This window comes from Dendrobates tinctorius, unplaced genomic scaffold (assembly GCF_039654945.1).
Source record: "Dendrobates tinctorius isolate UK_male_01 unplaced genomic scaffold, ASM3965494v1 ptg000182l, whole genome shotgun sequence".
In the NCBI taxonomy this organism is placed as follows: domain Eukaryota; kingdom Metazoa; phylum Chordata; class Amphibia; order Anura; family Dendrobatidae; genus Dendrobates; species Dendrobates tinctorius.
The window spans coordinates 2,439,096-2,466,346 of record NW_027361849.1 but is presented as its reverse complement, the minus strand read 5'-3'; the positions used below and the strand labels follow the sequence as shown (position 1 = coordinate 2,466,346).

Below are 27,251 nucleotides of genomic sequence, written 5' to 3'. Positions count from 1 at the left end.
TGCTGCAGCCAGGATCATATTCCTCACCAATCGTTACACCGATGCCTCTACCTTGTGCCAGTCATTACACTGGCTACCCATCCACTCCAGAATTCAGTATAAACTTATTACCCTCACCCACAAAGCCCTCCATGGCTCAGCACCACCCTACATCTCCTCCCTTGTTTCAGTATACCACCCTACCCGCGCCCTCCGTTCTGCTGATGACCTGAGGTTAGTATCCTCAATAGTCAGAACCTCCCACTCCCGTCTCCAAGACTTTACACGTGCTGCTCCAATTCTTTGGAATGCACTTCCCAGGTCAATACGATTAGTCCCCAATCCCCACAATTTTAAGCGTGTCCTGAAAACGCATTTATTCAGACTGGCCTATCACCTCAACACATTAACCTAATCTATCCCTGTGTGGCAGAGCCAAAAGTTTTACCATAACCAGGTTCCCCGCATCATTCTCCCACATGCTTTATGCATCCATTAGCCCTCTGTGTCTGTACTGTCACACACCTAACATTATGGCTGGTCCATACAATCAGGGCAACTGTTACCACCCACCTTTCGTGTCTCCCTCTTTCCTCATAGACTGTAAGCTTGCGAGCAGGGCCCTCACTCCTCTTGGTATTTGTTATAATCTACTGTATGTGATTATTGTTATGCTGTAATGTCTATTGTCTGTACAAATCCCCTCTGAAATGTAAAGTGCTGCGGAATATGTCGGCGCTATAGAAATAAAATGTATTATTATTATTATCATCCCGTCAGCCAGAGCCACCGGACTACTACCCCTAATATCCCACATCATCCCGTCAGCCAGAGCCACCGGACTACTACCCCTAATATCCCCCATCATCCCGTCAGCCAGAGCCACCGGACTACTACCCCTAATATCCCACATCATCCCGTCAGCCAGAGCCACCGGACTACTACCCCTAATATCCCACATCATCCCGTCAGCCAGAGCCACCGGACTACTACCCCTAATATCCCACATCATCCCGGCAGCCAGAGCCACCGGACTACTACCCCTAATATCCCACATCATCCCGTCAGCCAGAGCCACCGGACTACTACCCCTAATATCCCACATCATCCCGTCAGCCAGAGCCACCGGACTACTACCCCTAATATCCCACATCATCCCGTCAGCCAGAGCCACCGGACTACTACCCCTAATATCCCACATCATCCCGTCAGCCAGAGCCACCGGACTACTACCCCTAATATCCCCCATCATCCCGTCAGCCAGAGCCACCGGACTACTACCCCTAATATCCCACATCATCCCGTCAGCCAGAGCCACCGGACTACTACCCCTAATATCCCACATCATCCCGGCAGCCAGAGCCACCGGACTACTACCCCTAATATCCCACATCATCCGGTCAGCCAGAGCCACCGGACTACCACCCCTAATATCCCACATCATCCCGTCAGCCAGAGCCACCAGACTACTACCCCTAATATCCCACATCATCCCGTCAGCCAGAGCCACCAGACTACTACCCCTAATATCCAACATCATCCCGTCAGCCAGAGCCACCGGACTACTACCTCTAATATCCCACATCATCCCATCAGCCAGAGCCACCGGACTACTACCCCTAATATCCCACATCATCCCGTCAGCCAGAGCCACCGGACTACTACCCCTAATATCCCACATCATCCCGTCAGCCAGAGCCACCAGACTACTACCCCTAATATCCCACATCATCCCGTCAGCCAGAGCCACCAGACTACTACCCCTAATATCCCACATCATCCCGTCAGCCAGAACCACCGGACTACTACCCCTAATATCCCACATCATCCCGTCAGCCAGAGCCACCAGACTACTACCCCTAATATCCCACATCATCCCGTCAGCCAGAACCACCGGACTACTACCCCTAATATCCCACATCATCCCGTCAGCCAGAACCACCGGACTACTACCCCTAATATCCCACATCATCCCGTCAGCCAGAGCCACCGGACTACTACCCCTAATATCCCACATCATCCCGTCAGCCAGAGCCACTGGACTACTACCCCTAATATCCCACATCATCCCGTCAGCCAGAGCCACCGGACTACTACCCCTAATATCCCACATCATCCCGTCAGCCTGAGGTCAGAACCACAGAGCTGAGTGGAACGGTCCTAACTTCCATACCGGAGATGCCTTTAAGAGGGAAGATGTGCCTACGGGATGGAGGATGTGTGATGGGTATATACGCACGGGAGGGGGGATTCAATTCTGTCATGTGCTCTGCTCCTTTCTGGGAGGCAGACAATGGCTGGGTGCTTATGTTCCCGGGGATGCTAGATTTCTCCCACCATGTCAGTGTCTGCTGAGGTGTTGTCGAGTGGGAAAACTGTTGGTCATAGCAACTAATCACAGCTCAGCTTCTTTTGAACAGCTCTACTGAAATGAAAGATGCGTATTGATTGGTTGCAAGGAAAACTGTTGCTCATAGCAACCAATCAATGCTCAGCTTCTTTTAAACAGCTCTGGTGAAATGAAAGATACCTCGTGATTGGTTGGTGATACACACATACAATTTTATATATAGATAAATTCCTGACAACTGGGGGGCAAACTTAAAAAAAAAATCCTGACATTTTGGTGTCAGAAGTGGGACAGACAAATCACTGAAAGGAGCAATATATGGGGCCCATAATACTGTATGGAGGACCATGCGGTGCCCATAATACTGTATGGAGGACCATGCGGTGCCCATAATACTGTATGGAGGACCATGCGGTGCCCATAATACTGTATGGAGGACCATGCGGTGCCCATAATACTGTATGGAGGACCATGCGGTGCCCATAATACTGTATGGAGGACCATGCGGTGCCCATAATACGGTATGGAGGACCATGCGGTGCCCATAATACGGTATGGAGGACCATGCGGTGCCCATAATACGGTATGGAGGACCATGCGGTGCCCATAATACGGTATGGAGGACCATGCGGTGCCCATAATACGGTATGGAGGACCATGCGGTGCCCATAATACGGTATGGAGGACCATGCGGTGCCCATAATACGGTATGGAGGACCATGCGGTGCCCATAATACGGTATGGAGGACCATGCGGTGCCCATAATACGGTATGGAGGACCATGCGGTGCCCATAATACGGTATGGAGGACCATGCGGTGCCCATAATACGGTACGGAGGACCATGCGGTGCCCATAATACGGTACGGAGGACCATGCGGTGACCATAATGCTGTATGGAGGACCATGCGGTGCCCATAATACTGTATGGAGGACTATATGGTGCTCATAATACGGTATGGAGGACCATGCGGTGACCATAATACGGTATGGAGGACCATGCGGTGACCATAATGCTGTATGGAGGACCATGCGGTGCCCATAATACTGTATGGAGGACCATGCGGTGCCCATAATACGGTATGGAGGACCATGCGGTGCCCATAATACGGTATGGAGGACCATGTGGTGCCCATAATACGGTATGGAGGACCATGCGGTGCCCATAATGCTGTATGGAGGACCATGCGGTGACCATAATGCTGTATGGAGGACCCTGCAGTGACCATAATACTGTATCTTGCGCTCGGCTGTTTCCATCAGTTCCATAGACAATGAATAGAACAGAAGTCAGGCATGTGCCCTCCAATCTATTCATGGCTGAGCTGCAGTCCTGTTCCCAGGATTGCTGGGGGTCTCAGTGGTCAGTCCCCCAAAAGTCAGTAGGTAATCCCTTATCACTGGGACTGGGGAATAACCTTTATCAGACACCAGATGGTATACATACCAGACATATAATCTATACATGGCTGGGCTCAGCCGAACCGAATCTCAGCAACAATACATAAACATATCTATTCTTTGAGGTGTGGGGGCCAAATAGAACTTTTGCTATGGTGCCGTGTGAACTCTAAGTACGGTGCAGGGCGGCAATAATGAGGGCAATCTGGCCTGTTGCTCAGAGTCCGAAGCTCCGGAGGGTTCATAGCCAGATTCCCCTCATCATAAGTGACATGCCGGGCAGGGAGGGGCCCCAAGCTGTCAGCGTCTGCCCCTGTCCCCCCCCCCCACCGTGTTTCTGGTCCGGCTGCATCAGTCATCCCCCATAAGTCTCTGCATCTTACCCAAACATGACGAGACAGTGGCTCCATCGGCCCGAACCTCACGTTACACCATACACACCCCCAGGAGACCCTTTCCCATGCTCATCTATTCCTCAAAGCTGCCCCTGCAATGTTCATCACCCCATGTGCTTTTTAGTTACCACATTGTATATACGTCCCTGACGACGGGGCCTTTTCTTTAAAAGAGAAATCAATCAGGTCTGAATAATTGTTACCAAACCCTCCGTCATGTCGGCCAGAAGCAGGAAATGTGTTCAGTCTGATGAGACAGAGGGGGAACTTTGTGGCTGTTATTTCACAAGGCACAAAGCTGACAGCGGTCATCACCAGAAGATCATCATCCCCACAGTGAGGCATGGTGGAGGCAGCATTGTTCTCTGGGGCTGAGACTTTGTCAAGAGGGGGGAATTATGGACTGTTCTAAATATATGAGACAATTTTACATCAGAATCTTCAGGCCGCTGCTAAAAAGCTGAAGACGAGGAGGAATTTCTTTCAGTGACGACTCCTCTAAGGAACCTCCAAATATCCAAAAGAATGGTTCCTCCAGAAGAAAATGGAAGTTCTGGAGCATCCAATCTCAGACCTGAACTCAAGGGACAATCTGTGGTGACCTGAAGAGGGCGCTGTACACAGGAGATGGCCCACAATCTGACAGATGTGGAGCTGCTGCAGGGAGGAGCTGGCAATAATCGCCAATCCTAGATGTGCTGCTCTGATAGACCCCGACCCAAAAACATTGAACGCTGACAGAAATTACAGGAACCGCAACAACGTATTACTGGAAGGGTGTGCAGATTTATGCAACAACAATTTTACTTTCTTGGCAGGATTATTTACACAACAAGAACCAAACACCCAGTGGCGTGTAGACTTTCTATTCACAGTGTGTATATATTTATATTTCATGCAGTGGTTTTCCTCCTTATTGTGCACATAGCAGATCAGTCTGAAGGCAGCAAAAACCAATAAGTAAAGAAGGGACAGAAATGGAAACGAGTAAAGAAAACATGTGACATCCCAGACTGTCACCCCCTCAGATTCCTCATGTGCCCCCATTACTCTGTTGGCAGCTCGACACCCCCTCGGCTTCTCTCCACGGCATCAGCAGTCTTAGGTTAGGTCAGGTCCTGAGCGCTTGTCGGTTGCTTTGTCTTTGCATCCGCCTCATCCGAGACCATCTCCATTGGTTGTGGTCTGTGAATGGGTGGCCGTTTCTTCTGATGCAGCCCCAATCCCTCTCACTTCGGCCTTATTTACCCTGGAAGTGTTTTATGGTCATTGTCCTGCCATTCCATTATGTTACATTCACAAGCCAAACACTGAGTTAATAATGGCTACAGACTGTTCTTTGAAGGCAGGCACAAAAATGAGTGAATGGATATTGTACATTGCACTATTCTCAATAGATTTCAACACAGTTTGATTTTTCAAGAATACAAATTAAATACAAAAAACAGTATTACTTGGTAACTTACGTTACAACACAATGTATTAACTTACATTACAAAGCTGATGGTAACTTACGTTACAATACCATTACTTCATATGAGAAGTAAACTTATTGTAACGCAAGTTACTGTGTTATAACGTAAGTTACCATGGAATGACCAAGATGATGATCCCAGTAAGCGCAGGCCAGATGGGATTGTGGTTGCTGCAGAATGCTGTGGGGTCCATTCTGGGAATAAATTACCCCAAGGGTCATCACCAGCAGAACTCCGACCCTCACAACTCCTCATGCTTCATGGTGGGCATGACACATGTAGAGACCAACCGCTCACACCTACTGCGTCTCACAACGACATGGCGGCTGGTCGCAGACGCTCAGAACACAGCACATATCTAAACTCCGGTCTTTGTGCTGCTCAGTTCATACAAGTCTATACTGCTTTGCAGTTCTGGCCACCTACTGTCTGAACATCATTTATAACGGCTGTTATCCTGGCTGGCAACTCTGATGAACTTATCCTCTGCAGCAGTGGTCGCTCTTGATCTTTTGTTTCATGGTGCAGTCCACATCAGAGGCAGTTTCATCATAGTGATTGATGGATTTCCTAACTGCACTTGAGGATACCTTCAAGGTTCTAGCAATTTTCCAGATTGACTGACCTGGATGTCTTAATTGATCGCTTCTTGCCATATTCCGGGGCAGAGCAGTTGTGGAATCACTCAGTTCTTTATGGAGCTGTGCACCGACAAAACAGCTGAAAACCGACACTACAGCTGCACAACACCTGATGGCCTGAGCATTCATAATGATCTCTGGACGAGGAGACCTGATCATTGGAGGCATTCCAGGTGACTACCTGATGAAGCTGTGGAGAGAAGCCATCGGGGTGTAAAGCTGTTATCAGTAAAGGGGGCACATGAGGAGTCTGAGGGGGGAGACACCATCTAGTGTGTGTCATGTTGCTTTATTCCTTGTTTCCATGTGTGTCTTTCATGGTTTTGTTGCCGTCAGTCTGAATCTACATAGTGCACAACACTGTAAGAACAAGGAAAGCTGCGGCATGTCACGTGAGGGGTAAAGTCTAAGTCCTATACATGATCAGACTTGTAGGGACCTGTAGTTCCCTCAAATCACAGTTTGGATAGAAGGATAATATACTGCTTATTATTGCTTGTCTCTCATCCCTTTGTGCTGCCGCTGATCATGGAGCTCCGGCTACCGCTCATCACTGGTCTCATGTATTCTGGAAATCCTCGCACCTGCTGTGAAGGACCCCGTCATCGCTTACTCATTCTGGACTAAGAGCGCCATCTCCAGCAGAGTGTTGAGGCAGCGGCCATGGGTGAGTCCCCAGAGAACTCGTCACAGACTTGTGTGGATGGTCACGATATGTGTCGGGGTTACAGGGACGGACACTGATGTGTGTGGATCTATGGAGGCAGCAAAGGGCGAAGAGGCATCTGACGCCCCATCACCTGACGCCCCACAACCTCGCGCCCCATCACCTGACGCCCCACAACCTCGCGCCCCATCACCTGACGCCCCACAACCTCGCGCCCCATCACCTGACGCCCCACAACCTCGCGCCCCATCACCTGACGCCCCACAACCTCGCGCCCCATCACCTGACGCCCCACAACCTCGCGCCCCATCACCTGACGCCCCATCACCTGACGCCCCATCACCTGACGCCCCATCACCTGACGCCCCATCACCTGACGCCCCATCACCTGACGCCCCATCACCTGACATCCCACAACCTCGCGCCCCATCACCTGACGCCCCATCACCTGACGCCCCATCACCTGACGCCCCATCACCTGACGCCCCATCACCTGACGCCCCATCACCTGACGCCCCACCACCTGACGCCCCACCACCTGACGCCCCACCACCTGACGCCCCACCACCTGACGCCCCACCACCTGACATCCCACAACCTCGCGCCCCACCACCTGACGCCCCACCACCTGACGCCCCACCACCTGACGCCCCACCACCTGACGCCCCACCACCTGACGCCCCACCACCTGACGCCCCACCACCTGACGCCCCACCACCTGACGCCCCACCACCTCGTGCCTCATCCCCTGACGCCCCACCACCTCGCGCCCCATCACCTGACGCCCCACCACCTCGCGCCCCATGACCTGACATCCCACAACCTCGCTCCCCATCACCTGACGCACCACCAACTGACGTCCCATCACCTGACATCCCACAACCTCGCGCCCCATCACCTGACGCCCCATCACCTGACGCCCCATCACCTGACGCCCCATCACCTGACGCCCCATCACCTGACGCCCCATCACCTGACATCCCACCTCGCGCCCCACCACCTGACGCCCCACCACCTGACGCCCCACCACCTGACGCCCCACAACCTCGCGCCCCATCACCTGACGCCCCATCACCTGACGCCCCATCACCTGACGCCCCATCACCTGACGCCCCATCACCTGACGCCCCATCACCTGACATCCCACAACCTCGCTCCCCACCACCTGACGCCCCACCACCTGACGCCCCACCACCTGACGCCCCACCACCTCGTGCCTCATCCCCTGACGCCCCACCACCTCGCGACCCATGACCTGACATCCCACAACCTCGCTCCCCATCACCTGACGCACCACCACCTGACGTCCCATCACCTGACATCCCACAACCTCGCGCCCCATCACCTGACGCCCCATCACCTGACGCCCCATCACCTGACGCCCCATCACCTGACATCCCACCTCGCGCCCCACCACCTGACGCCCCACCACCTGACGCCCCACCACCTGACGCCCCACCACCTGACATCCCACAACCTCGCGCCCCATCACCTGACGCCCCATCACCTGACGCCCCATCACCTGACGCCCCATCACCTGACATCCCACAACCTCGCGCCCCACCACCTGACGCCCCACCACCTGACGCCCCACCACCTGACGCCCCACCACCTGACGCCCCACCACCTCGTGCCTCATCCCCTGACGCCCCACCACCTCGCGACCCATGACCTGACATCCCACAACCTCGCTCCCCATCACCTGACGCACCACCACCTGACGCCCCATCACCTGACGCCCCATCACCTGACGCCCCATCACCTGACGCCCCATCACCTGACGCCCTATCACCTGACATCCCACAACCTCGCGCCCCATCACCTGACGCCCCATCACCTGACGCCCCATCACCTGACGCCCCATCACCTGACGCCCCATCACCTGACATCCCACAACCTCGCGCCCCACCACCTGACGCCCCACCACCTGACATCCCACAACCTCGCGCCCCACCACCTGACGCCCCACCACCTGACGCCCCACCACCTCGTGCCTCATCCCCTGACGCCCCACCACCTCGCGACCCATCACCTGACGCCCCACCACCTCGCGCCCCATGACCTGACATCCCACAACCTTGCGCCCCACCACCTGACGCCCCATCACCTGACATCCCACAACCTCGCGCCCCACCACCTGACATCCCACAACCTCGCGCCCCACCACCTGACGCCCCACCACCTGACGCCCCACCACCTGACGCCCCACCACCTCGTGCCTCATCCCCTGACGCCCCACCACCTCGCGACCCATCACCTGACGCCCCACCACCTCGCGCCCCATGACCTGACATCCCACAACCTTGCGCCCCATCACCTGACGCCCCATCACCTGACGCCCCATCACCTGACGCCCCATCACCTGACGCCCCATCACCTGACGCCCCATCACCTGACGCCCCACAACCTCGCGCCCCATCACCTGACGCCCCATCACCTGACGCCCCATCACCTGACGCCCCATCACCTGACATCCCACAACCTCGCGCCCCACCACCTGACGCCCCACCACCTGACGCCCCACCACCTCGTGCCTCATCCCGACGCCCCACCACCTCGCGCCCCATCACCTGACGCCCCACCACCTCGCGCCCCATGACCTGACATCCCACAACCTCGCGCCCCATCACCTGACGCACCACCACCTGACGTCCCACAACCTCGTGCCCCATCACCTGACATCCCACAACCTCGCTCCCCATCACTTGACGCCCATCACCTCATGGTTCGGCTTTTCCTATGTACCAGTAACTGACACTTATGATAAATCCCCCTTTATTGATCCAGTTCTTCTTGTTACCTGCCTCCCAAAACTCAGCAGATTCAGACAGCAAACCCCAAAATGTCACAGCAGTGCCCTCACATTGCTGGGGTGCGGGAAGTCCTCCATTATGAGATCAACAGCACAGTCTATGGAGAGACACAGCCGAGTGCAGACCCTGGGACCCCATGCACCCCAGTCCGTGGGGGGGGTCTCTGTATATCGGTTATCGCCACGCACTGTGGAGCCGCCCTTGACCGATATCAGCGGAGGCAGAAAGGCGATGACTCGGCCGTTATACGAGGTGCACCCTGTACCCCACATTGTGGCTTTCACCCCATTACGTGCCACGTGTCTGTGGCGTTACACCCAGGCAGGTGTCATGGTGGCACTTACCCTGCACAGCTGGCTGCTCTCAGGCTCCCCGTGCGTAACACTCAGCAAGTCCTGCTCCTTACTCTCCTCAGCCGGGAAGCAGGGGGCCGCGCCATTCTCCAGGGGCTCGGGCAGGAGGCTCTTTGGTTCCAGCCAGTTTATCGTCACCCCTGAGGGAAAAGGAATTTTGCACTTAGAGTCGCTCATCATCCAGGCCGGGCACAGAGACGGGCAAAGTCCTACAGTGAGCGCCAACCATGCGACATGGCGAGCGGCGTCTGTGCCCCAATAATCCGGGCAGAGTTGCAGAAGCCGCTGCCTCTCACAGCGGCGGGATGTGATCTCCGGCTCCGCAGCTCGCACAACACAATGCCCTCCCAGCAGGATTACCTGTCCAGATATTGAGAGAACCCGATACGGACGGGTAACGCGACACCACAGCCGAGCGACTCCATCGGAAACACAGACTGGAAAGGTGTACGGCTACAGGAGATGGACACCAGCCCAGCACTGCGGTCAATGTCAAGGCCGGGAGCACCGAGCGGCCGGAGGTGACCAGGGGCGGGAGCACCGAGCGACCGGGGGGTATACAGGGGCGGGAGCACCGAGCGACCGGGGGGTATACAGGGGCGGGAGCACCGAGCGACCGGGGGGTATACAGGGGCGGGAGCACCGAGCGACCGGGGGGTATACAGGGGCGGGAGCACCGAGCGACCGGGGGGTATACAGGGGCGGGAGCACCGAGCGGCCGGAGGTGACCAGGGGTGGGAGCACCGAGCGACTGGGGGGGTATACAGGGGCGGGAGCACCGAGCGGCCGGAGGTGACCAGGGGCGGGAGCACCGAGCGGCCGGAGGTGACCAGGGGCGGGAGCACCGAGCGACAGGGGGGTATACAGGGGCGGGAGCACCGAGCGACTGGGGGGTATACAGGGGCGGGAGCACCGAGCGACCGGGGGGTATACAGGGGCGGGAGCACCGAGCGACCGGGGGATATACAGGGGCGGGAGCACCGAGCGACCGGGGGGTATACAGGGGCGGGAGCACCGAGCGACCGGGGGGTATACAGGGGCGGGAGTACCGAGCGGCCGGAGGTGACCAGGGGTGGGAGCACCGAGCGACCGGGGGGGTATACAGGGGCGGGAGCACCGAGCGGCCGGAGGTGACCAGGGGCGGGAGCACCGAGCGGCCGGAGGTGACCAGGGGCGGGAGCACCGAGCGGCCGGAGGTGACCAGGGGCGGGAGCACCGAGCGGCCGGAGGTGACCAGGGGCGGGAGCACCGAGCGGCCGGAGGTGACCAGGGGCGGGAGCACCGAGCGGCCGGAGGTGACCAGGGGCGGGAGCACCGAGCGGCCGGAGGTGACCAGGGGCGGGAGCACCGAGCGGCCGGAGGTGACCAGGGGCGGGAGCACCGAGCCGCCGGAGGTGACCAGGGGCGGGAGCACCGAGCGACTGGGGGGTATACAGGGGCGGGGGCACCGAGCGACCGGGGGGTATACAGGGGCGGGAGCACCGAGCGACCGGAGGTGACCAGGGGCGGGAGCACCGAGCGGCCGGAGGTGACCAGGGGCGGGAGCACCGAGCGGCCGGAGGTGACCAGGGGCGGGAGCACCGAGCGGCCGGAGGTGACCAGGGGCGGGAGCACCGAGCGGCTGGGGGTGAACAGGGGTGGGAGCTCCAAGCGGCTGGGGGGTGTACAGGGGCGGGAGCACCAAGCGGCCGGGGGGGTGTACAGGGGTGGGGGCACAGAGCAGCCTGAGGTGTACAGGGGCAGGAGTACTGAGCAGCTGGGGGGTGTACAGGGGTGAGAGCACCAAGCGTCCGAAGGTGTCCATGAGTGGGAACACCGCGGCTGGGGGGGTATACAGGGGCGGGAGCCCCGAGCGGCTGGAGGTGTCCATGGGCGGGAGCACCGAGCGACTGGGGGTGTCCAATCAGTGGGAACACCGCGGCTGGGGGGGGGTATACAGGGGCGGGAGCGCCGAGCGGCCGGAGGTGTCCATGGGCGGGAGCACCGAGCGGTGTACAGGGGTGGAAGCACTGAGCGGCCGGAGGTGTCCATGGGCGGGAGCACCGAGCGGTGTACAGGGGTGGAAGCACTGAGCGGCCGGAGGTGTCCATGGGTGAACACCGCGGCTGGGGGGGTATACAGGGGCGGGAGCACCGAGCGGCTGGAGGTGTCCATGGGCGGGAGCACTGAGCGGTGTACAGGGGTGGAAGCACTGAGCGGCCGGAGGTGTCCATGGGTGAACACCGCGGCTGGGGGGGTATACAGGGGCGGGAGCACCGAGCGGCTGGAGGTGTCCATGGGCGGGAGCACTGAGCGGTGTACAGGGGCGGGAGCACCGAGCGACTGGGGGTGTACATGGGAAGGAGCACTGAGCAACCAGGGGGTGTACAAGGCCAGGAGAACTGAGGAGTCAGAGGCGGATGTGACACGGCAGAGGGCATTGAATGACTAGGGGGATACCTTACGCACAGAGCAGTAAGGGAGACATGGCTGAGAGCACAGAGTGGTCAGATGCAGGGGAATACATGGTCGGATGTACCTCAGGGGCAGGGGGGGTACACGGCTGGGCACACCGAGCAGTCAGAGGCAGGGGAGAAAACGGTCGGGAGCAGAGTGGTCAGGTGAAGGGGTCTTCAGAGCCAGGTATATCTAGTGTTCGGAGGGGGGGTGCATGGCCGAGCACATTGAGCTGTCCCAGGGGCAGAGATAATGAAGTGGATGCACTCGTTGGGGATGGTGTGGGTGCACTGGTTGGGGGGCAGAGATAATGAAGTGGGTGTGTGGAGACACAGCATTGTAACCAGAAGGAATAAACTTATCTATATGTTGACTTTACAATTTACGTGTGTTGGTCAAGAAAACAGACTTTTGCTTGCGCAAGCCAGTAATATTGACTTGTAAGTTGGCATTTGATGTAACACATTGGGCTCTTATCCTCGATGACTAGTGATGGTTGCGGATATGTTGATTACACATTGTCAAGGCCAGAGAGTTTGTTGGCTTTGAAAACATATGCAAATAGATTACATAATTAAAAAATGTGACTTGGTTGTCACCATTCTTCCCTTTATCTGTGAATGTTGTTAACCATAAAAAGAGAACATATGCCTCTGTAAGAGAAACAGGGGAGAGATTCACCAAGACATCCAAACATTCAAAGGACCAGAGAAAGGACAGCAGCCAAGACATCATTCCTCCATCAGGAGAGACACCAATTTATCTTTTTACAGGATGCCGGCTTAGGGGACCTCGGCCCCGGCTGGAAGAGTACAGATACCGACCATCGTACAGGCATGGATACGTTTGAAGAAAGCCAGGTTGTGACCCTCCGGTCACCTGGCCTTGTACCCGAGTGGACTGTCATCTTCCTAAGCTTGTGGTTACCTCCTCACTGTGTGCCACAGGTGGGGTAAATGACCGTGGACGCTCTGAAGTCACAGCTGCCGTGATCCCAGCGAGTCAGTGGAAGAGTGAGACTCTAATGTGCACCATCTTGGGGTATTTTGCTGGGGCTGTTCTCATTGTTATCTGCCCTTTATGTGGTTAAATAAATTATTGCTGCACTGTTTTACCCTCACCCTGTTTTATCTCGGCTTCAGCTAGTGGACCGGGACGCCCACCGCTCCCCTGCCCTGTGACTCCACTGGGTGCACTGGTTGGAGATGAGGGTGAGGTGAGTGGTCCGGAAGAAGAGATACTGAAGAGGGTGCACTGTTCGGTGGGGGGCAGAGATGACACAGCTCACACGATCAGCGGTGCCAGGTGAGTGGTTTGGACCGTATCACCAGGGGCGGCTGTGACCTGTCCTCACCCTCGGCTTCGGTTACAGTCAGGCGGCTGTGAGCTCTTGGGATAAATTATTCACACGTCTCATTCTTCTGTTTGAGCCTTCAGAGCCGCGGCCGCTCCCGTTAACAATTCATGACGGGGTTCGCTGTATATACCAAAAGGCCGCACACGGCTGGACAGATGGCCAAGCACGGCAGTGACGACCGCCGCACATTATACCACTAGTCCGTCTGCTCACAGTGGCACGTCATGAAACAGACCACCGGGAGTCGCAACGCCCCCACCCTGCCACAGATATCGCATTTTGGAAGGAAATATAAAAACAATAAAAATCGCTAAGATTTGTCTTATTGCGCAATAATTTTGTAAATTTTTTAAATGATTTATACCAAAGTTCTGTGTGTTACTTTGATGAATCAGGCCGGTGGTCTGTGAAGATGGCGGGCACTCACCAGGGGGCAGAATGTTCTTCTGCAGAGCTGTGTGCTGCTGGTACAACATGTGGAAACAGTCATTCAGGCAGTTCATGGTTGCCATGGACGTGGCCTTGAGCATCAGCAGATCCTGGTCCAGAGAGCTGAAGTGACCGCTGGATGGAAGACCCTCAATACTGCGCATTAACTCCCTCTGCTGACTCTCCGCCCGGGACATCATCTACGGAAAGAGACAGGTCACAACAAAAGCGCCACAGCAGAAAGGGGAGAACAAGTGCGGGGCCCCAGAGACATTGTATTACTTACCCTGTATTATCCTCCAGAGCTGCGCTCACTATTCTGCTGGTGCAGTCACTGTGTACATACATTACATTACTGATCCTGAGCTACATCCTGTATTATACCCCAGAGCTGCGCTCACTATTCTGCTGGTGCAGTCACTGTGCACATACATTACATTACTGATCCTGAGTTACATCCTGTATTATACTACAGAGCTGCACTCACTTTTCTGCTGGTGCAGTCACTGTGTACCTACATTACTGATCCTGAGTTTCCTCCTGTATTATACTCCAGAGCTGCACTCACTATTCTGCTGGTGCAGTCACTGTGTACATACATTACTGATCCTGAGTTACATCCTGTATTATACCCCAGAGCTGCACTCACTATTCTGCTGGTGCAGTCACTGTGTACATACATTACTGATCCTGAGTTACATCCTGTATTATACCCCAGAGCTGCACTCACTATTCTGCTGGTGCAGTCACTGTGTACATACATTACTGATCCTGAGTTACATCCAGTATTATACCCCAGAGCTGCACTCACTATTCTGCTGGTGCAGTCACTGTGTACATACATTACATTACTGATCCTGAGTTACTTCCTGTATTATACCCCAGAGCTGCACTCACTATTCTGCTGGTGCAGTCACTGTGTACATACATTACTGATCCTGAGTTACCTCCTGTATTATACTCCAGAGCTGCACTCACTATTCTGCTGGTGCAGTCACTGTGTACATACATTACATTACTGATCCTGAGTTACTTCCTGTATTATACCCCAGAGCTGCATTCACTATTCTGCTGGTGCAGTCACTGTGTACATACATTACATTACTGATCCTGAGTTACATCCTGTATTTTACTCCAGAGCTGCGCTCACTATTCTGCTGGTGCAGTCACTGTACATACATTACTGATCCTGAGTTACTTCCTGTATTATACTCCAGAGCTGCACTCACTATTCTGCTGGTGCAGTCACTGTGTACATACATTACATTACTGATCCTGAGTTACATCCTGTATTATACCCCAGAGCTGCACTCACTATTCTGCTGGTGCAGTCACTGTGTACATACATTACATTACTGATCCTGAGTTACATCCTGTATTATACCCCAGAGCTGCACTCACTATTCTGCTGGTGCAGTCACTGTGTACATACATTACATTACTGATCCTGAGTTAATCCTGTATTTTACTCCAGAGCTGCACTCACTATTCTGCTGGTGCAGTCACTGTACATACATTACTGATCCTGAGTTACTTCCTGTATTATACTCCAGAGCTGCACTCACTATTCTGCTGGTGCAGTCACTGTGTACATACATTACATTACTGATCCTGAGTTACATCCTGTATTTTACTCCAGAGCTGCACTCACTATTCTGCTGGTGCAGTCACTGTACATACATTACTGATCCTGAGTTACTTCCTGTATTATACTCCAGAGCTGCACTCACTATTCTGCTGGTGCAGTCACTGTGTACATACATTACATTACTGATCCTGAGTTACATCCTGTATTTTACTCCAGAGCTGCACTCACTATTCTGTGAGGTGTCCTGTACAGCAGCCTCTTCTCCCACATGACAGGAGCTCATGCTTGCTGACTGTTTCCTATAACCCCTAGCGGAGTGGTGTGTCAGATGATGATTGGACCCGGTTTGGATGATACCCGTGTGACGCCCGTGCTGCTCTTTGGATAGGGCGAGCTCTCGGGGGTCACGGTGGACCCTCCTGTGTGCAGGGACACTCCGGTGCATTTCCCTCTACAGGACGCAGCTGCCGGCACCTGGCGCAGGCTTCTAGGTCAGTATGGGCAGTGTCAGGTTACGGCATCACTCGGCCGCGGGCATCGGCCCCATCACTTCTACATTACACATTTTCCGTGCACTTTGTAAAGTATCTGCTGACGAGATACTGTGACCGCGCTCCGGCTCCAGGAGAGAGGGACGCCGGGGGAAACTATCACCGGCCGAGACCCCGCTCCTGCTGCCATGAACTCCAGAACCCCCATGAGGCAGGGACAGTGGACTCCGTACAGGATGGCCTCTGTACCACTGGCTGCAGAGTAAGTCACCTGAGAACCTGTCAGCGAGCTCGATCTGACGGGGAGTTGGCGACACTTCGTGAGCTTCTCCCTGGTGATTTGTGACCACGAGAGTCCAGTTCTCCTCTGGTGTCATACATCCGCTGAGAGCCCAGGTTACAACAGCAGATTTTTCGATCCGTATGAAGACGGCAATGATCTCAAATTATGGCCTCACCTGTCTAGAATGCTGTGTGTTCAGGTCAGGAGACCCACGGTCAGTCTGGGTACTGTGGTCTGCACACAAACCATGAAACACGCCAGTGTGAACCCGGCCAGGGACAGAAAATAACCTAGAGCTCTCCCTTAAGAATGCGCTCACTGACCGTTCTCAGTTTCCTCTTTCAGCAGACACCAAAAAACAAGACTGTAAAGCCACGTGGTTATGGTGAACAGTATGTTCTACTGATTCCTCCAGGATCTGGCGGCCGCCGGCACGGAGTGTCACCGATGAATGACGTTATCCCATGAAACGCACTTCTGACACCTCAGCAATAGCCGCTAATGTGCGGCCAGGGTCCCACAGGTCAGACCCCCAGCCCTCAGTCTGCCGAGCCCACCCCGTACACAGACGGCCTAAATCAGTCACTGCGCACTCACCTCCCGCACTTCCCCCAGGTGGTCCGGCGGGAGCATCGCGGCTTTCCTGCAGGTTGGCACTGCGCGGTGGTGGCCGATGCTGAAGAACGATGACGCATTTTGGCTGGGCCGGCGCTGGGATCCGGGAGAACTGCCGCTGCCCTGAGACGCCAGCGAGAAGCTGCGAGACTTCAGAGGAGGATGGTTCTGCAGAAGAGGGAAGACGGCGCGTGACCAGAGGTCGCGGATCCTGCGCTCCCTGCCCCCATATCCTGCGCTCCCTGCCCCCATGTCCTGCGCTCCCTGCCCCCATTTACAAATCCCACCCTCACTAGGTATGACCCCGCCCTCACCTCACTCTGCCCCTAGGTATGACCCTGCCCTCACCTCACTCTGCCCCTAGGTATGACCCCGCCCTCACCTCACTCTGCCCCTAGGTATGACCCCGCCCTCACCTCACTCTGCCCCTAGGTATGACCCCGCCCTCACCTCACTCTGCCCCTAGGTATGACCCCGCCCTCACCTCACTCTGCCCCTAGACATTACCCTGCCCCACTGGGGATGACCCCACCCTCACCTCACACTAACCCTAGATAGGACCCCGCCCCATTGGGTATGACCCCGCCCTCACCTCACACTGCCCCTAGGTAGGACCCCGCCCTCACCTCACACTGCCCCTAGGTAGGACCCTGCCCCACTGGGGATGACCCCACCCTCACCTCACACTGCCCCTAAGTAGGACCCCGCCCCACTGGGTATGACCCCGCCCTCACCTCACACTGCCCCTAGGTAGGACCCCGCCCTCACCTCACACTGCCCCTAAGTAGGACCCCGCCCCACTGGGTATGACCCCGCCCTCACCTCACACTGCCCCTAAGTAGGACCCCGCCCCACTGGGTATGACCCCACCCTCACCTCACACTGCCCCTAGGTAGGACCCCACCCCATTGGGTATGACCCCGCCCTCACCTCACACTGCCCCTAAGTAGGACCCCGCCCCACTGGGTATGACCCCGCCCTCACCTCACACTGCCCCTAGGTAGGACCCCGCCCTCACCTCACACTGCCCCTAAGTAGGACCCCGCCCCACTGGGTATGACCCCGCCCTCACCTCACACTGCCCCTAAGTAGGACCCCGCCCCACTGGGTATGACCCCACCCTCACCTCACACTGCCCCTAGGTAGGACCCCGCCCTCACCTCACACTGCCCCTAAGTAGGACCCCGCCCCACTGGGTATGACCCCGCCCTCACCTCACACTGCCCCTAAGTAGGACCCCGCCCCACTGGGTATGACCCCGCCCCACTGGGTATGACCCCGCCCCACTGGGTATGACCCCGCCCCACTGGGTATGACCCCGCCCTCACCTCACACTGCCCCTAGGTAGGACCCCGCCCCATTGGGTATGACCCCGCCTCACCTTGCCAATGGCTTCGGTGTGGTGCTGGGTGCAGATCTGCAGGCGGCTCACCCAGTGCTGACGCTCTTTGGTGTCGGAGGCTGTCGGGACACAATGCACAGGGAGGGTAAGAGGCGGCGGACGCTCTGCGGGTACAGGGTCCGGGGATGCCCCACATTCACCCCTCACCTCTCAGTTTGTACAGATCTCCGCTAGCAGCATTGACGCTGAAGGTGTGGGAGTCCTCGTCACTGGGGGAGATGACGGCCCCCGCCAGCTGCACCGTCCCCCGCGGCTTCTGGTTTTTCGACTGCTCATTCACAAAATATTCCAGCAGCCCGGCCTCATTGTTCAGGACAAAAAACCTGCAAACGGGAGAAGAGGAGAAAAACTGTGTGGTGACGAGGACAGCGCTGCCCGCAGGCAGGACAGAGTCATTACAGCTCACACCAATATGGCCGCTCAGGGCCCCCACCTACCTGAACTGCCAGCCGGTCACCAGGTTGGTGTACTTCATCAGGTAGCCGCAGATGTTCTCCATGTGGTCGCTGTGGGGAGAGCAGAGGACGCGAGTCACAGCTATGACCCCCAATATTCACCGAGGCCCCGCGACTAACCCACCAGTCACTGCTCCGGGGGCTTCGCCTCCACCGAGCATTGGACCCTATAGCCATGGATTTAATATAGGGGGTCACGTGTCGATGGGGCGTCATCATTCCTCCGGACAGACATCCCTACTGCACAGGGGGCGCCGCGGCCAGTCCGCACCCACAGTCCCGTCACTACACCCCCTGATGTCCGCCTGCTCATGACCCCTTGCCTCACCCCTCGGAGATCGACTGGTGCAGTGCGTCGCCACCAGCCACTTTGGCCAATGATGGGCCCATACTGGGGCAATAGCCCACCTGACCTTGAGGGGATGTATGGTGGTGCCCACCTCCACGACACGTGGAACTATTACTGCTCCTCCCCAGCAGCTGAAGTGGGCAGAGCTCACAGGTAAAGGTCTCCAGAAAACCATCAGGAGCAACGAAAGCCCCCCAACACGTGAGATCACATGACCGGTCACCATAGCCCTACAGACCCGAGGTCTCCTTCCTGTGGAGTCGGTGGGAGAGCGGCCATCGTCCAATAGGTGCCCATATATGAGTCTGTCGTCATGTGACTACGTGGCCGGAGATCAGATGGTCGCGACTTGGTGCCCACCTGTAGGGCCCTCCGCTAACAGGGACGACTCCCCCTCGGTTTTCCCTTTTCTTGACCCTCCTTACTCGCTTTCTTCCCCTGTCGTTCGCAGTCATGGCCGCCGCTTTCCTTATCCGGATGTCTCACTTCATTACTTTGTGGAATGTCGCACTATTATTCTGCAGCTCCGGCCCTCGTGGACAATGAAATCTTGTCAGCTTACATAAGCCAAGCCCCCCGATAACCTCACACAGACCCCCGACACTGTGCTGATGGGCAAGAGAACAAGGCAAGGGGACACAGGCCCCCCGATAACCTCACACAGACCCCCGACACTGTGCTGATGGGCAAGAGAACAAGGCAAGGAGACACAGGCCCCCCGATAACCTCACACAGACCCCCGACACTGTGCTGATGGGCAAGAGCACAGGGCGAGGAGACACAGGCCCCCCCCCCGATAACCTCACAGACCCCCGACACTGTGCTGATGGGCAAGAGCACAGGGCGAGGAGACACAGGCCTCCCGATAACCTCACACAGACCCCCGACACTGTGCTGATGGGCAAGAGCACAAGGCGAGGAGACACAGGCCCCCCCGATAACCTCACACAGACCCCCGACACTGTGCTGATGGGCAAGAGCACAGGGCGAGGAGACACGGGCCCCCTCGATAACCTCACACAGACCCCCGACACTGTGCTGATGGGCAAGAGCACAAGGCGAGGAGACACAGGCCCCCCGATAACCTCACACAGACCCCCGACACTGTGCTGATGGGCAAGAGCACAGGGCGAGGAGACACGGGCCCCCTCGATAACCTCACACAGACCCCCGACACTGTGCTGATGGGCAAGAGAACAAGGCAAGGAGACACAGGCCCCCCCGATAACCTCACAGACCCCCGACACTGTGCTGATGGGCAAGAGCACAAGGCGAGGAGACACAGGCCCCCCCGATAACCTCACACAGACCCCCGACACTGTGCTGATGGGCAAGAGCACAGGGCGAGGAGACACAGGCCCCCCCGATAACCTCACACAGACCCCCGACACTGTGCTGATGGGCAATAGCACAGGGCGAGGAGACACGGGCCCCCTCGATAACCTCACAGACCCCCGACACTGTGCTGATGGGCAAGAGCACAAGGCGAGGAGACACAGGCCCCCCCGATAACCTCACACAGACCCCCGACACTGTGCTGATGGGCAAGAGCACAGGGCGAGGAGACACGGGCCCCCCCGATAACCTCACAGACCCCCGACACTGTGCTGATTTGCAAGAGCACAAGGCGAGGAGACACAGGCCCCCCCGATAACCTCACACAGACCCCCGACACTGTGCTGATGGGCAAGAGCACAGGGCGAGGAGACACGGGCCCCCCCGATAACCTCACAGACCCCCCACACTGTGCTGATGGGCAAGAGCACAAGGCAAGGAGACACAGGCCCCCCCGATAACCTCACAGACCCCCGACACTGTGCTGATGGGCAAGAGCACAAGGCGAGGAGACACAGGCCCCCCCGATAACCTCACACAGACCCCCGACACTGTGCTGATGGGCAAGAGCACAGGGCGAGGAGACACGGGCCCCCTCGATAACCTCACACAGACCCCCGACACTGTGCTGATGGGCAAGAGCACAAGGCGAGGAGACACAGGCCCCCCGATAACCTCACACAGACCCCCGACACTGTGCTGAAGGGCAAGAGCACAGGGCGAGGAGACACGGGCCCCCTCGATAACCTCACACAGACCCCCGACACTGTGCTGATGGGCAAGAGAACAAGGCAAGGAGACACAGGCCCCCCCGATAACCTCACAGACCCCCGACACTGTGCTGATGGGCAAGAGCACAAGGCGAGGAGACACAGGCCCCCCCGATAACCTCACACAGACCCCCGACACTGTGCTGATGGGCAAGAGCACAGGGCGAGGAGACACAGGCCCCCCCGATAACCTCACACAGACCCCCGACACTGTGCTGATGGGCAATAGCACAGGGCGAGGAGACACGGGCCCCCTCGATAACCTCACAGACCCCCGACACTGTGCTGATGGGCAAGAGCACAAGGCGAGGAGACACAGGCCCCCCCGATAACCTCACACAGACCCCCGACACTGTGCTGATGGGCAAGAGCACAGGGCGAGGAGACACGGGCCCCCCCGATAACCTCACAGACCCCCGACACTGTGCTGATTTGCAAGAGCACAAGGCGAGGAGACACAGGCCCCCCTGATAACCTCACACAGACCCCCGACACTGTGCTGATGGGCAAGAGCACAGGGCGAGGAGACACGGGCCCCCCCGATAACCTCACAGACCCCCCACACTGTGCTGATGGGCAAGAGCACAAGGCAAGGAGACACAGGCCCCCCCGATAACCTCACAGACCCCCGACACTGTGCTGATGGGCAAGAGCACAAGGCGAGGAGACACAGGCCCCCCCGATAACCTCACACAGACCCCCGACACTGTGCTGATGGGCAAGTGCACAAGGCGAGGAGACACAGGCCCCCCGATAACCTCACACAGACCCCCGACACTGTGCTGATGGGCAAGAGCACAGGGCGAGGAGACACAGGCCCCCCCGATAACCTCACACAGACCCCCGACACTGTGCTGATGGGCAAGAGCACAGGGAGAGGAGACACAGGCCCCCCGATAACCTCACACAGACCCCCGACACTGTGCTGATGGGCAAGAGCACAAGGCGAGGAAACACAGGCCCCCCGATAACCTCACACAGACCTCCGACACTCTGGTGATGGGCAAGAGCACAGGGCGAGGAAACACAGGCCCCCCCGATAACCTCACACAGACCCCCGACACTCTGGTGATGGGCAAGAGCACAGGGCGAGGAGACACGGGCCCCCCGATAACCTCACACAGACCACCGACACTGTGCTGATGGGCAAGAGCACAGGGCGAGGAGACACAGGCCCCCCCGATAACCTCACACAGACCCCCGACACTGTGCTGATGGGCAAGAGCACAGGGCGAGGAAACACAGGCCCCCCGATAACCTCACACAGACCCCCGACACTGTACTGATGGGCAAGAGCACAAGGCGAGGAAACACAGGCCCCCCCGATAACCTCACACAGACCCCCGACACTCTGGTGATGGGCAAGAGCACAGGGCGAGGAGACACGGGCCCCCTCGATAACCTCACACAGACCTCCGACACTGTACTGATGGGCAAGAGCACAAGGCGAGGAAACACGCCCCCCCCCCCCCCCCCCCGATAACCTCACACAGACCCCCAACACTGTGCTGATGGGCAAGAGCACAAGGCGAGGAGACACAGGCCCCCGATAACCTCACACAGACCCCCAACACTGTGCTGATGGGCAAGAGCACAGGGCGAGGAGACACGGGCCCCCCGATAACCTCACACAGACCTCCGACACTGTACTGATGGGCAAGAGCACAAGGCGAGGAGACACAGGCCCCCCGATAACCTCACACAGACCTCCGACACTGTGCTGATGGGCAAGAGCACAAGGCGAGGAAACACAGGCCCCCCGATAACCTCACACAGACCTCCGACACTCTGGTGATGGGCAAGAGCACAGGGCGAGGAAACACAGGCCCCCCCGATAACCTCACACAGACCCCCGACACTCTGGTGATGGGCAAGAGCACAGGGCGAGGAGACACGGGCCCCCCGATAACCTCACACAGACCCCCGACACTGTGCTGATGGGCAAGAGCACAGGGCGAGGAGACAGGCCCCCCGATAACCTCACACAGACCCTCGACACTGGTGATGGGCAAGAACACAAGGCGAGGAGACAGGCCCCCCGATAACCTCACACAGACCCACGACACTGGTGATGGGCAAGAGCACAAGGCGAGGAGACACAGGCCCCCCCGATAACCTCACACAGACCCCCGACACTGGTGATGGGCAAGAACACAAGGCGAGGAGACACAGGCCCCCCGATAACCTCACACAGACCCACGACACTGGTGATGGGCAAGAGAACAAGGCGAGGAGACACAGGCCCCCCCGATAACCTCACACAGACCCACGACACTGGTGATGGGCAAGAGCACAGGGCAAGGAGACACAGGCCCCCCGGATAACCTCACACAGACCCCCGACACTGGTGATAGGCATGAGCACAAGGCGAGGAGACACAGGCCCCCCGATAACCTCACACAGACCCCTGACACTGTGGTGAAGGGCAAGAGCACAGGGCGAGGAGACACAGGCCCCCCGATAACCTCACAGACCCCCGACACTGGTGATGGGCAAGAACACAAGGCGAGGAGACACAGGCCCCCCGATAACCTCACACAGACCCTCGACACTGGTGATGGGCAAGAACACAAGGCGAGGAGACACGGGCCCCCCGATAACCTCACACAGACCTCCGACACTGTACTGATGGGCAAGAGCACAAGGCGAGGAGACACAGGCCCCCCGATAACCTCACACAGACCTCCGACACTGTGCTGATGGGCAAGAGCACAAGGCGAGGAAACACAGGCCCCCCGATAACCTCACACAGACCTCCGACACTCTGGTGATGGGCAAGAGCACAGGGCGAGGAAACACAGGCCCCCCCGATAACCTCACACAGACCCCCGACACTCTGGTGATGGGCAAGAGCACAGGGCGAGGAGACACGGGCCCCCCGATAACCTCACACAGACCCCCGACACTGTGCTGATGGGCAAGAGCACAGGGCGAGGAGACAGGCCCCCCGATAACCTCACACAGACCCTCGACACTGGTGATGGGCAAGAACACAAGGCGAGGAGACAGGCCCCCCGATAACCTCACACAGACCCCCGACACTGGTGATAGGCATGAGCACAAGGCGAGGAGACACAGGCCCCCCGATAACCTCACACAGACCCCCGACACTGGTGATGGGCAAGAACACAAGGCGAGGAGACACAGGCCCCCCGATAACCTCACACAGACCCACGACACTGGTGATGGGCAAGAGCACAAGGCGAGGAGACACAGGCCCCCCCGATAACCTCACACAGACCCCCGACACTGGTGATGGGCAAGAACACAAGGCGAGGAGACACAGGCCCCCCGATAACCTCACACAGACCCACGACACTGGTGATGGGCAAGAGAACAAGGCGAGGAGACACAGGCCCCCCCGATAACCTCACACAGACCCACGACACTGGTGATGGGCAAGAGCACAGGGCAAGGAGACACAGGCCCCCCGGATAACCTCACACAGACCCCCGACACTGGTGATAGGCATGAGCACAAGGCGAGGAGACACAGGCCCCCCGATAACCTCACACAGACCCCTGACACTGTGGTGAAGGGCAAGAGCACAGGGCGAGGAGACACAGGCCCCCCGATAACCTCACAGACCCCCGACACTGGTGATGGGCAAGAACACAAGGCGAGGAGACACAGGCCCCCCGATGACCTCACACAGACCCTCGACACTGGTGATGGGCAAGAACACAAGGCGAGGAGACAGGCCCCCCCGATAACCTCACACAGACCCCTGACACTGGTGATAGGCATGAGCACAGGGCAAGGAGACACAGGCGGACCCCTCACAGCCGCACGCTCCACCTGCCCCGATTACACTACAACGTCGTCAGCACACAAGATGTCACTCACTAATAAAAACAGGAGCTGGGCACAAAGGAAAAACCAAAAGGAACCCCGACCAGAGAACAGGAATAAACGACACCGGGAGATCGCACTAGACACGCAGCAGCGCTCGCACTAAACATGTATCATGGTAACAGACAAAAATGTGATAAAAAGTGATTATAGGAAACCGGATCAATAAATAGACAGAATAAATAATTATTTTGTGGAGTAAGTATTATTCGCCGTATATATCAGCCAGATGAGCAACAAAGAGAAAAACGAATCCACAGTGACCCGCGTAAATGTAGAAAGGCCGCGTGCAGCCCTGGATGGACACAGTGTGGGACCCCAATATGAGGGCGCGCTCTGCACCGGGTGACACAGGTCATGCGGTTTCTACCTTAGTCTGCCTATATATTGCCCTACTCGGGCCCCATTTTCTACCTCTTTGCCCACATGGTGTTGGCAGCACTCTGTATGGTCCGCTTGACTTCTTTTGTATATTGGATCCCATATTGTGCACATTCAGGGGCGCATGCTGCCTGTAGCAGCCATTATAATGTCTTCCTTTATATAAAGATTCCATGGGTCTTTGGTACTAATACAATAATTATATATCTTATTTTATCTTGTAACAGCAGTTTTTTGTGACCAATTTTTTACTTCACCTAATTGTATGTTGTGAGGCAGTGACGGGACGCTGTGTGTTCTCCCCAGGATATGCACGGAGGTGTAAGAAGGCCATAGGTGTGCATGGCAGTCACGGGCGTAGCTGTGACTGCAATGCAGACTGATAATAAAAGTGTTAGTGTCCAATACAGAGGTAGGGAAAACCTGCTCTGGATGTTGTAGATGAAGCAGATTGCAGGATGATAGTGTTGCAGTCTGTTCTATTCCAGACCCAGGTTTTCCATGTGACTGAAAGCCACAGGTTTCTGTGATAAAAGCCCGGCAGGAAAGGGTTAGGGTATGTGCACACGTTGCGGATTCGTGTGCGGATTTTTCAGCGCGGAATCTGCAGAATCCGCAGGTCAAAATGTCTGCGCTTTACCTGCGGATTCCTAGAATGGAATAGGTGTAAAAACGCTGGGGAATCCGCACAAAGAATTGACATGCTGTGGAAAATAAACAGCTGCGTTTCCACACGGAGTTTTCCGCAGCATGGGCACAGCGATTTTTGTTTTCCATAGGATAACATGGTACTGTACACCGAAAGGAAAACTGCTGCGGATCCACAGACGAATCTGCAACGTGTGCACATAGCCTTAGTGAGATCTGAGAGTGCTTAGTGAGTCTCGGGTGTGTCAGGGCATGAGTGAGGCCTGGCAGCCCGCAGTGTACATAGAGATGCAAGTCATCCACAGTGAGTGGTCTCAGATGTGGACAGTCCTGTGCCCGAAAGAAGACTGGCGTGTGTAACGATAGCAAATCAGGTGGATATGGTGCCCGGCTGCGATCCGGAGGATATCCTGGACTGTGTACGGCTGTGTGAGTAAAGAGACTGTGAGGTAGCGGTGCAGGACCCCCACGGGAACGAGTCAGGAGGACTGGCGTGTGTAGGGTCTGTAAGACGAACGTTGCCATATAATATATAGTCTGCAAATGGTGAGAGGGATGCTAATTATGCGCACCGACGTTACACGCACTTGTGTGGATTGGACTTTGTGTGAAGGTGACACATTGTAGAGACTTTTGGGTTGGAGCTGTGTGGGTCGCTGCCTCGTCACTGTGGACGGAGCCGCCGCTGCCTGACACTGTTTATCCACCTTCCAGTTGCACTTTATACGCGGACTTTCTTATTTCTGCTCCTATGCGTCTCATTCTATAGTTCCACGGTCACTGTGGA

At 56.8% G+C, this 27,251-nt stretch overlaps 1 protein-coding gene across 3 annotated transcripts in view; it reads right to left on the bottom strand.

Annotated features, from left to right (window-relative positions):
• The window catches only part of OSBPL11 (oxysterol binding protein like 11), a 73,152-nt gene that overhangs the window by 44,104 nt on the left and 1,797 nt on the right, over positions 1-27,251 (bottom strand). For 2 of the 3 annotated variants that reach the window (XR_012221455.1, XM_073551917.1), the window contains exons 2-7: positions 19,112-19,180; positions 18,822-18,997; positions 18,654-18,733; positions 17,255-17,440; positions 14,294-14,495; positions 10,065-10,213 (exon numbers count right to left, since the gene is read on the bottom strand). Coding sequence is in view for 2 of the 3 variants with exons in the window: in XM_073551917.1 (XP_073408018.1) it covers positions 10,065-10,213; positions 14,294-14,495; positions 17,255-17,440; positions 18,654-18,733; positions 18,822-18,997; positions 19,112-19,180 (862 nt within the window). In the remaining variant the exon portion in view is untranslated. Of the gene's footprint in view, positions 1-10,064; positions 10,214-14,293; positions 14,496-17,254; positions 17,441-18,653; positions 18,734-18,821; positions 18,998-19,111; positions 19,181-26,073; positions 26,166-27,251 lie in introns of those variants that run through there. The other variant, XM_073551918.1, reaches the window with a different exon arrangement.